Source organism: Equus przewalskii, chromosome 9 (genome assembly GCF_037783145.1).
Source record: "Equus przewalskii isolate Varuska chromosome 9, EquPr2, whole genome shotgun sequence".
NCBI classification, from domain to species: Eukaryota; Metazoa; Chordata; class Mammalia; order Perissodactyla; family Equidae; genus Equus; species Equus przewalskii.
This window is the reverse complement of record NC_091839.1, coordinates 16,391,803-16,402,862: the sequence shown is the minus strand read 5'-3', so window position 1 is coordinate 16,402,862 and position 11,060 is coordinate 16,391,803. Positions and strand designations below refer to the sequence as shown.

Genomic DNA, 11,060 nt, shown 5'->3' with positions numbered 1-11,060 from the left:
TGGCTGCCGTCGGGGAGGGGGAGGAGACATTGGGTCGTCACCCTGTCTTCCCCTGCTCTGAGCTGGGTTTCCTCCTCGAGGGCCGCCCGGGCCAAAACTGCTGATGGAAACCAGCTGCAGGAGGCGCCCAGGCTCGGCGCACGCCCAGGCCCCTCCCCGGCGCCGGCCGACCCCGCTAAGAGGGGGGGTGACGAGGGCGCCCCAGCTCCCCTTCCCCCTTCCGCAGCCGGGCCCCGGGCCCTGGCACGTCCGGCGCGCCTGATGCTTTCCAGATGTGAGCCTGGTTCCCCTCCCCCACCTGGCCCCGATCCTCCTGCGGGGGAGGTGAGACTGGAGCCAGGGTCCGATACCCCCCTATCAAATGGCTACCAAGGACCTGGGCCGATGTCCCCTCCCTGCCTGTCTCCCTTCCCTGTCCCGGCGCTAAAAACCGATTTGGGAGGAGCAGACTGCGGTAGAGACGCTCCTCCCCCACCTCCGCCTCTTCCCAGGGCTCCAGCCTCCGCCCCTCCGCCACCGGTCTCGGGATCCAGCCGCAAGACCCGCCCCTCGGGGCACACGGCCCCCAGGCCCCGCCCATGACACGCCCCTTCAGAAAACCCCGCCCAAAACCCCGCCCCCGAGAACGTGCCCAGACGCCCCCGCTCCCAAGACAAGCCCCCTCAAAACCCCGACCAAAGACCACGCCCCTTCGAACGCGCTCCAGAGGCCCCGCCCAGGACACGCCCCCTCCAAAGACCACGCCCCTGAGATAACGCGCCCCCGAGGCCACGCCCCTGGGACGCGCCTCTGCAGACCTGTGCCCCGCGGAAGGCGCGTTCTGCGGGTCTGCTGTCTGCCTGCATCTGGGTGTCCGTGTTTCTCGGTCCCTGTCTCTGACTGCTACATTTCCGTGTGTCTCTCCTGCACCCTGCGTGTCTCTGTGTCTCTCTGCCGTCCTCTGTCTCTGTCTCCCTGAGTGCTTAGATGTCTCTCTCCAGATTTCTGTGTCCTTCTTTCTCTCTGCGTCTCTCCCCGCATCTCCCCCTCTCTCTGAATTTCTCTGCGTCCCCGTCCATCTTCAGGTCTCTCCCTCTAGCCCCTCCGCCTCTCTCTGTCTCTGTCCCTCTCTGCCGCCTGCGTCCCCCGCCGGCCGGCGGGGGCGCCCTGCCTTCCCTGGGTCCACTCATTCAGACGGCTTCGGCGGCGCCGGCGGGGTGGGCGGCTCGGCGGGCCGCGGGCGCCCCCGTGTGGCTGGCACGGGGCGGTCCGGAGAGGCCAGAGATCGGAGTGGGTGCAGGAGGGACGCTGAGGGTGTCCCGGAGCTGGTGTGTAACCCCAGGGGACTGTGCGAGCGCATGCTACTGTGGGGTTGCGCGTGATGCCAGAGGTGGTGTGCCGCTCCGTGAGCTTGTGAGATTTTGTGTGACAATCAGAGACTGCGTGTGACTGTGGGAAATCGTGTTGCGCCTTGAGGATGCGTGTGTGTGACTGTGTATGTGAGATGAGAGAGATGACGTAGAGGTGACTGTGTGTGACACTGTGACGTCGGGTGTGCCTGGGACACTATTTAGGAGACAGTTTGTGACATCCAGAGACATAGGGGAGAGTGGGAGATTGTGAGAGCGTGCAACGTGGTGAGGACATGAGCGCTGTGTGTGTCACGTGAGCAGATGCTGTATTAGAGAGAGTAATTATGAATGAAGGTGACACCAAGAGATGGTGTCAGAAGGCGGTGTGAGAGGCCCCTGGAGGACTGGGTGTGACAGAGAGGCTGTGTGAGTGTGAGACACTAGGTGTCAGCCACACTGATGATCTGTGAGGAACCGTGTGTGACTGTGTGTGACACAGATCGCGTGGGATGCTGAGACAGTGTTGCGACGGTGAGTGAGAGAGTGTGCAACTGTGCAGGGCACTCAGAGATGAGAGTGAGAGAGAGAGACCTTGTGTGTGTAAGTGTGCAACACCGGGAGATTGCTGTGTGTGGGCGATGGCTGTGTGTGAGACAGACTGAGTGAGGCTGAGCAAGAGATCCTGTATGTGACAGTGTGTGGGGGCACACTGTGTGACTCTGTGTGAGGGAATGTGTGTGACAACGAGAGATTGTGCAAGAATGAGTGTGCCTGTTTGTGGGAGTCAGTGGAGATGTGACTGTGTTACTGTGTCATACTACCAAAAATGTGACACTGCTCGACACAGAGGCAGCCCGGGAAATGACAGGTCCTCGTGTGAGACACTGAGAAAGCGTGTGTGAGGCTGTGATAGGGTGTGAGACAGAAGGAACTCTCCATTCATGGCAACGTGTGTGACATCTTGAGAGATCGTGTGTGACACTGCGGAACTGGTTTGCACCCTTGACACTCTGGATGGCATATCTGATGGTGGTTGTGCGAGATGTCATTGGCGATGATGTGCCACCCTGTGAGAGGTTGTGAGGGACTGTGGGTGGCATTTTGAGAGCCCGTGTGACTGTGGCGCTGTGAGAGGTTGTGTGTTGAGCACAGGTTGATTGTGAGATTGTGAGACTGGGGGACCCAGCGAGATATTGTGCATCTCCATGCAAAGGACCACGAGTGTGAGCCTGTGTGCTGAGAGGGGTCGTCTGAGATGGGGTGACACCGAGGTGATGGGGGTAACAGGGTGGGAGAGAGCATGTGTGATGGAGCAAGAGCCCGTGCGGGACACACAGGAGGGATTTGTGTGGCTGTGGCATAAATGCAGCAGGGCGTGGGGCACACCTCGGGAGGCTGTCTTTTCATGTGTGTGAGAGAGACAGAGACAGAGAGAGATGGAGAGGAGACACTGGGAGAGAGATGGAGAGAGACACAGAGAGCGGAGGAGACAGAGACACAGAAACGGAAAGACAAAGAGTGGGACAGACAGACATGGACGGAGGACCCAGAGAGACAGACCCAGCGGTAGAGACAGCGGGAGGAGGCGGGTCCTCAGGGGCTGCGCCCCAGGGGAGGGGGCGGGGCGGAGCTGGGGCGGGGGGACCCAAAGGCTGCCTCCCAGCCTCTGCCACCAGCCCGCCATCCCAGCCCTGAGCAGCAACAGGTAGGAGCTCCGGTCCTGCCCCAACAGCGGGTCCCTCTGCCCCATCCGGTCACTGGCTGTCTGCCTGGGAATGAACGAATGAGTGAGTGAATGAATGACTTTACGCTTCTGCGTCTCCGTCAACCTGTTTCTCCCCCAGTCCCTCCATCTCCCTCTGTCTGTCCCCTGTCCCTTCTCTCCTCTGTCCCTTTACCCCCCAGTGCCTCTCTCTCCCCGTCTATCACTGTCCCTTTCTCTACCCCTCCATTTGTCCCTCTCTGTCCTCTTCCACCCCATCTCTCCATCTCCCCTGCACCCCTCCATCTCCCCTTCTCTATCCCCCCTCTGTCACTTTGTCCCCTTTGTTCCTCTCCCTTGTATCATCTGTCCCTTCCTTTGCCTCTCTATTTGTCCCGCTCTACTCCCTCCATCGCTTCATCCCCCAATCTCTCCATCTCTCTTTCTACCTCCTCCGACTCTTTCCCTCTATGCCTCACTCTCTCCCTCTGTCACTTATGTCCCCCTCTGCCCCTCCATTTGTCCCTCTCTCCATCCTCTCTGCCCCTCTCCCAGTCATGCCTGGGTTGGGCCCTCCTGGATCCCCCCAGCCCTGTCTCCAGCTGCTAATGAGCAGAGGAGTCTTTGAGGTGGCCACGGCTGGGGTGGGGGGGCTCCCCGAGGGGGGCGGAGGGGGCAGCTGCTGCCTCGGCCCTAATGAGGCCCCCTCTGCGCCCCTCCCGCCGTGATCTTAATTCCTTGTTCTCCCTGGAGCCTCTGCTAATTGGCCTGGGGAGGGCCCCCCTCCTGGCTGGTGCCCTGTCACCGGGGGCTGAGGACACCTGGATCCTGATCCAGCACCTGTGGCCCTGTCCTTCTGTCGCTCCCTCCACCTGCCTCTCAGCCTCTCATCTGTGCTTCCCTCCTGCCTCTCTCTGTTCCTCCCTCCTCCACCTGCCTCTGGGTACCCCATCTGTGCACCCCTCCATCCCTCCTCTTGCCTCTCTCCTCCCTGTTCATCTGTGCCTCCTTCGGCCTGCCTCTTGGTCCCTCATCTGTGCGTCTCTTCGTCTCTCCCCTTTTCCCTCTGTTTTCCTGTCCCTTCCTCCACCCGCCTCTGGGCACCCCATCCGTGCGCCCTTCCACCCACATCCCTGTGACTAGGGCCCACCACCACCGCCACCCTTACCTGGGGATCCAGACTTGCCCACCCCGTGAACCCCTACTCCCGCCCGGCTTTTAACCCCTTCCCCGCCGCAGCCATGTCCAACAACATGGCCAAGATCGCGGAGGCCCGCAAGACGGTGGAACAGCTGAAGCTGGAGGTGAACATCGACCGCATGAAGGTGCTGGGTCGGGGAGGGGAGGAAGGCGGGGGCTCTGGGGCTCGGGTCTGGACAGGGCGGGGTTGGCGGGTGGGGCCCGGAGCCGCGGTGGGAAGATCCCCTGCGCCACAGGGCTGGACCCGAGGCGGGGCGGGACCGGACAGGGGGCGGGAGCCCGGACAGGGGCGGACCTAGGGAGGGGCCCAGGGGCGGGGCTTTGGGGCGGGGCGGGGCCGGGGAAGGAGAGGGAGCCCGGACAGAGGCGGGGCCTGATGAGGGGCGTGGCTAGGGTGGGGTCTTGGGGCAGAGCGGAGCCTGCGGTGGGGCGGGGCCTGGAAAGGGGCGGTGCCGGACAAGGGGAGGGAGCCCGGACAGGGGCGGGGCCTGATAAGGGGCGTGGCTAGAGTGGGGCCTTGGGCGGGGCGGAGCCTGATGGGGGCGGGGCCGGGAACTGGGCGGGGCCTGGGGCAGGGCGGGGCGTGGACTTCACCCGGCCGCCCGCAGGTGTCGCAGGCGGCGGCCGAGCTCCTATCGTTCTGCGAGACGCACGCTAAAGACGACCCGCTGGTGACGCCGGTGCCGGCCGCAGAGAACCCCTTCCGCGACAAGCGCCTCTTCTGCGTCCTGCTCTGAGCCTTCCCGACAGCCTACCCTCCCCTGCCAAAGTATGAATCCAATAAACGTGGTGACTGTGTTGGTTCCTGTGCTGTCGGGGAAACTGAGGCACGCGCAGAGCCTGGGGCCACCGTGGGGGAACCTGTGTTCCTTCTCATCTTTTCTGAGTGCGTGTGGAGTGTGGAGGAGTGGGGGTGAGGATGTCCTGGGTGTCTCAGCACCCAGGAGGTAATGGGGTGAAGACTGTGGACTCCAGCGGGCCGCAACCCTCAGCTGGCCTCGCTCCTCTGCTCCCTCCTGGGCTGGAGATTCTAGGAGCCCGGGTGCTGGTCCCACCTTTTTCATCCCCTGAATGACTCCACCCCTTTTTCCCCATCTGGCTGCCCCCTGCCACAGGCCTACCTCTGTCCTTAAGCACCGAACTCTGTTCATTTATTCATTCCTTCATTCCTTCTTCCAAGGACTCCCTGAGTACCTGCTCTGTGACCCTCCTGTGCTGGGTGAACCTGGGGACATGGCTGTGACCGGCACAGCCCTGCCGCTGCCCTCCTGGGGCTCATAATCCAGTGGGAGAGACAGACCTGTCCCCAGCTAGTGATGACCCAGAGTGGGCAGGGCTGGGGTGGGGGACCCCAGAGGGGAGGCCTGACTCAGCCTGGGGGTCAGGGACGGCTTCCTGGAGGAGGGGACATCGAAGCTGGAACATGGTGGTAATAAAACTTGGGGACCCGGAGAAGAGAGAAGCGTGGCTAGAGGTAGAAGAGACAAAGCAATGTGTACATTTCTTCCTTCACCAATTATTTTGTCCTGGGGGACACAAGGGTGACTGTGACAGCTCTGGTTCCTGCCCTGTGTTTTCCACTTCACATATTGGTGGCCTACAGGGCATACATTGCCTGCAGTTATATATTTTTTGGCTTTCGTCTTTTGACCTATATAATGTTTAAAAATATTCTTGACTTGGTTGCCAGATTGAAAAATAGCAGTACTTCACATAAAAGTCCCTATTTCCAGCTTCTCCCGAATTGGAAGGTCTGGTGACCTCAGACAGGCACCGCCCCCCCAGGGTGACCACAGGCTGTGAGATGGGACCTGGGCTGTCCAGCCACCAAAGTCCCCACCATGCCCTATTGTCTCCCGATTAAGGAGGCTGAGGGCCAGTTACTCTTTATTCTGGAGCCTGTGTTGGGGACTTCCTCTAGAGGAATGAAAAGAAAGGTGAAACGTCTGTTGAAAGTGAGGAAATGCAGGCTGGGGGAGCTGTGGGTTTGCTTAATTATTTTACCTGGTTGACCTCAGGGCCACTGAGTTTGCAACACCCTCCCCTCTCCTCACCCCCCACCTCCTCTTCTCTCGAGACTAACACCCCTGCTCCTCAGCCTGGGGCTGACGGGGGGCTGGACCCCTGAGTCTGGATGGAGACGGTTCACGGGGCCTCCCCTCCCCAGAGGGGGCCGCGCATGCGTCGGCAAGTGTTCCATTATGCACATCGGATTAGGGTCCCCTGGGTCCCCACTCTGAGCTTCCTGTCGGATTGAGCAGCTGTAATTATATCTGCCTCCTGCCTCCCACCTCTCAGCCGGCTCCGGCCTGGTTGCATCATGTCTGGGGGAGCCCCCCGGGGAGACGGGGGTGCCAGAGAGAGCCAAAGATGAGCTGGGGGGCGGGGGGATGCTGGGAGGGAAGTTGCCAGAAGGATTCCAGAGTTTCTCCGACCCTGCACCCTAGAACGTGAAATGCGAAGGAATCCAGAATTCCAGGGCCCTGGACGGCTGGAATTCCGGAGTCTTTCAATCCTGTGGGGCCGGGATTCCGGGGTCCTGCGCCCTTGTCTGCCTGGGATCTGGAGCTTGGCCCTTAAGCCCTGGACTGCGGGCTTTAGACCCTGTCAGCCCTGGGGTCTTGGGGCTGCAGAGCGCAGATTCCTCCTCCTTCCACTCCTGGTCTTGAGGAATGGAAGCCGAAGAGGAGAAAGCAGCGCTGGGAGGCCCCTGCCTGCAGGAGGAGGGGGGCTGCGTGAGCCTGGCCTTGGTCACGACTAAGGCTGGGAGGGAGGGGAAGCCAGAGGGACAGGCAGGTCCCAAGTGACCAGCCTCCACGCATGCAAACCCGGATAACCTCGTTAGCTGGTATGACTCTGCAGCCCCAGCTGCTGGTCGCCCGCTGCTCCTTCCTGCGCCCCCAGCTGTGAGTCTCTGGGGTCGGAGCCAGGCCAAGGGACAGAGAGGCGAGCCCTCAGCGGTCACCTCCCACTTCACCCCAAACCCTGAGGGCATCAGCTGCCCCTCCCAGGCTGTCTTCCCTCTGAGGTTGGCATGGCTGCGGGTCTGGGGGCGGGGTAGCCCAGAGCCAGAATGAGGATTCATCACCATCATCACTTACTGAGTCCCTTTTCACAAGAGCTCCTCACTTAAATCTCTGATAGCCCCCAAAGGGACTCTGTTTATCCCCATTTCACAGACATGGGAAATAGGCACGAGAGGTGATGTCATTCGGCCACTTAGGCCCTGAGGTCGGAGTGGCAGCCTTGCATAAGTGTGCAGGATGGGCTGGACGTGGTCGGGGGCTTGAAGCACGGATGTGAGGGTGTCCCAGGTGAGGGTCACCGCCCAGGCAAAGGCTGGACAGGGACGACAGAGCGGAGCCCCCTGGAGCAGGGGTGGGAAGCTGCAGCTGGTAGGCAGACGGGCCCATTGGGGTGGAGAGAAGGGTGTGAGCAGAGAAAAATGGCCTCTGGCTGTCGAGGCTGGGACCTGCTGAGGAGGGACAGGTCGGGGTGCACACGGCAGCTTCCCGCAGCACTGAGAGGGCACAGGCGGGCGGCGGACATGGCGGGCGAGAGCAGCTGGTGGCACACATCATGGGGGCGGGGAGACAAGGTGGGGCCAGCTCCTTCCCAGGGCAGGGCCAGGAGGACAGAAACCAGGGAGCCAGCAGGGGGTCAGGCCCAGGGCAGGCTGGGATCTTAGGTCAGCGGTCCAGATGCAGGCCTGGGCAGGTGGTGGAGGCGCTGGCCGGCAGGCGTGGGTGAGGCCCCTGGGGCCCCATTTCCTGGCTGGCTTGGTGTTTGCTGTCTTGAGGACAGGGACCCAGATGGGAGTCTGGGCTGGTGTGGAATGACTCAGCTGAGGGCCTGCCATGCCTCTCCAGCTACATCCTTCCTCTCCCATCACATCGAGTGCCATTTGGGAACACGCCCCCATCAGATGGTGCCCTCTGAGCCCCTCTGCATCCGTGGCACACATTGTGTGCATTGGTGCACAGTAAGTGGGTTGGCGTTTGTTGAATGAATAATAATAATGCCAGCAGCTATGCGAGGGCTTCCTGGAGGCGGGCAGGGTGAATTTCGTCTCTCATCTTCACATAAGGCTCCAAAAAGGGCAAGGATGACGGCTTCATTAAATGGCTATTTGATGAAGAACGTCAAAGCTGAGACAAGGGAAGTCATTTTCGAGCATCACACAGCACGTGACTGTGATGGTGGACGTAAGCTTCCTGATCCGCTCTCTTTCCCTTGCACCAGGCAGCCCCTCCACGTGCAAACACACGCGGGTGGACACAGCCAGAAAGAAACCCGTGAGCCCACCTTAAACGGATGCACGAAAAGACACAGGTGCACAAATAGACCTCAGAGAAAATAATGCCCATCTGCCGCCACAACACACACACGCTCTCACTCACCTTGTGGAAAAGATGCTCCTTAGGCCACGTAGGCCCCAATGATCCCACACAGACCCACACAGGAAGTTCACATGCCACAGTCCCTAGCACACCCGCTCCCGGGTGCCCGTGCCCCTCGGCTCCCGGGTGCTGTGTGTCCATTTCCGATTGTCTCTGGGCTGTCCTTCCTCTTCTGCTCGCTGCCCCGGGGCCTCTTGCGGGAGAGGCCCGAGTCCTGTTCCCAGAGGTGGGTGGAGGGACCAGAGCTGCTTACTCACCCACCCAGAGAAGTTCCTTCCCACAGCTCCCCGACTCCTGGGAGCCACCCCCAGAGCCCAGCTGGGGTGACCTGTGGGCTGGGCCTATAGGCCTGGCTGGGGCCACAGTTGGACAGGCAGCTGGGGGTCCCCGGAAGGTGAGTGGACGTGTGTCCGACACTGGCGTGGACCCTAGGGACCCTTAGTCCTTCCAACAGGAATGAGTGACAGTCACCGCCACCCCGCCTGCTCTGGAGCACAGAACTGATGCCAGGGCTGCAAAAGCTCCTGCCCCACAGCAGCAGAGGTGGGGAAACTGAGGCCTGGAGTCGGGCAGGGCACGTCTGAGGTCTCACTGAGCATGGGAGCAGAGTGGACTTCCTGAATGCTCAGCGGTCCCTGGTGGGGACAGGAAGTCAGTGGAAAGGAGGCTCTGGGACCCAGAGCTCCCCCACACCCCGCAACTGCCCTGATGCCCTGGCCCCCACTGGTGAGCTCCAGAGTCCAAGTGATGACTCAGGGATCCCGGGGCCACTGGGAGCTGCTAGGAAGGCAGAAGGACGCAAGCCTGCCAGGCGCCATCCTTCATTAATACCATATAACTTCCTGAGTTCCCTCTGCTCTGCCTGGAGACTGGGGAACATGAGAGGGGGACCACATAGCCAGGAGGCCCGAGACCTGCACACACAGGCACCCCCAAAATGGGGCTGTGTGGTGACTCTTAGAGCCCCTGGCGTGGCTGGAGCCGGGGCGTCCATCCTGCCGGAAGCTGGGGGTGACAGCTGGGCAGGGGTGATAGGGAGCGGGAGGGAAGGGGCGAGAGGGTTGTGGTCACTGAAGGATACGGGGATGGAGAGGGGAAGTCTGCGGCTGCCCACTGGTCCAGCCCTGGGAGTCGGCAGCATCCCCCGCTGGCCCAGGATGGGACATGACATCTGCATGGGCTCTCTCCTTGTTGCGAAGAGGGCTGTGGGATAGGCAGCTGGCCACGGTCGGCCACGAGGCCTGTGAAGCCGGTGTCCCCCCATTATACAGAAGAGGAAACTGAGATACACTGCCTGCGTCCTTGCCTGGGACCATCACACAGCAGCAAGCTGCTCGAGCTGGGACACGAACCCGAGTCAGAGGGAGGGAGCCCCCGAGTTTGTAATCTCTACACTGAAAAGTCAGGGGTGTCTGAGAGGCTCCCCTGGGTCCCTTCTGGCCCTTAGGGGCAGGGAGGCTGCCTGGGAAGCTGTGGGCTCAGTGGCAATGAGGACCAGCTGTGCTGGCAGCTGGGACATGCAGGCTGACCACGCTGGCCAGAGGGTGGCGGGGGTGTGTTTGGGGTGGGGTGGGAGAGATCAATGTGACAGCAGTGTTAGAGCCCTGGACGGCTGGCTGTAGCCAAAATATTATTCCTGGAGGTCAAGGTCACCAGAGCTTGACCGGGGGCCTGGGAGTGCTGGAGCAAGAGGCGAGAGGGTGGGTGGGAGGGCACTTCCCTTTGATGCTGAGCCCTGGAAGTCCCAGGGCCTGTCCCCTACCGCCTCAGTCCCTCCTCCCCCACGCCCCCTTCCCCGGGCTCTGCCCAGTGAGCGTGGGAGCTGGGAGCCTGAGGACGGGCTCCAGGGACTGGCGTTTTTCCTCTGGCCCGGCCACCTCCTTCCCCAGCCTTCTGGAAGGAGTGAATTGTGTTTAGGGAACAGAAATCTTGGTAGTGCCTGGAAATACTACATCAGGGAGGAATTTCCTGGTCATTTCTCAATCCCTGGGCAATGTCCTAACCCCGGGGCCTGGAGCCCAGAATAGATCCCAGGGACCACCCCCAGAAGGATTGCACACTGGTCAGCTGTGCCCCTCAGGTCCCATCCTGGCCCCCACTGGTGAGCTCTGGAGTCCGAGTGATGACTCAGGGGTCCCGGGGCCACTGGGAGCCGCTGGGAAGGCAGAAGGGCAGAGACTGGTGTTGGGAGGAGACAGGTGGCTCGGAGATGGGGACCGGGAGAGGACGCAGGGAGAGGAGGCAGAAGCCAGGAGGGCTGGAGATGGATGTCCTGGGCAGGGGGTACGGAGGGAGCGTGCCAGGGAAGGCGGGAGGGAGCGCAGGGGGCCTCTGGAGAAAGCAGGGGGAGGGAGGGCGGGGCAGAGAGGAAATGAAAAAGCTGGGGCTTGCAGGCAAGATGAGTAGGGAGGGAAGAGGGGGGGAAGT

At 61.6% G+C, this 11,060-nt stretch overlaps 1 protein-coding gene across 2 annotated transcripts; it reads left to right on the top strand.

The window, feature by feature from the left end:
- Nucleotides 1–777: 777 nt before the first annotated feature.
- On the top strand, nucleotides 778–5,031 carry GNG8 (G protein subunit gamma 8). Of its 2 annotated transcripts, none has more exons than XM_008509442.2 (3): nucleotides 778–3,036; nucleotides 4,273–4,358; nucleotides 4,842–5,031. In XM_008509442.2, the coding sequence occupies exons 2-3, from the start codon at nucleotides 4,275–4,277 to the stop codon at nucleotides 4,968–4,970; spliced, it is 213 nt and encodes a 70-aa protein (XP_008507664.1). In that variant the 5' UTR covers nucleotides 778–3,036; nucleotides 4,273–4,274; the 3' UTR covers nucleotides 4,971–5,031. The 2 variants fall into 2 exon arrangements, with proteins under 2 accessions (XP_008507664.1, XP_070489155.1); XM_070633054.1 differs by having other exon boundaries at nucleotides 778–3,118.
- The last annotated feature ends 6,029 nt before the right edge of the window (nucleotides 5,032–11,060 follow it).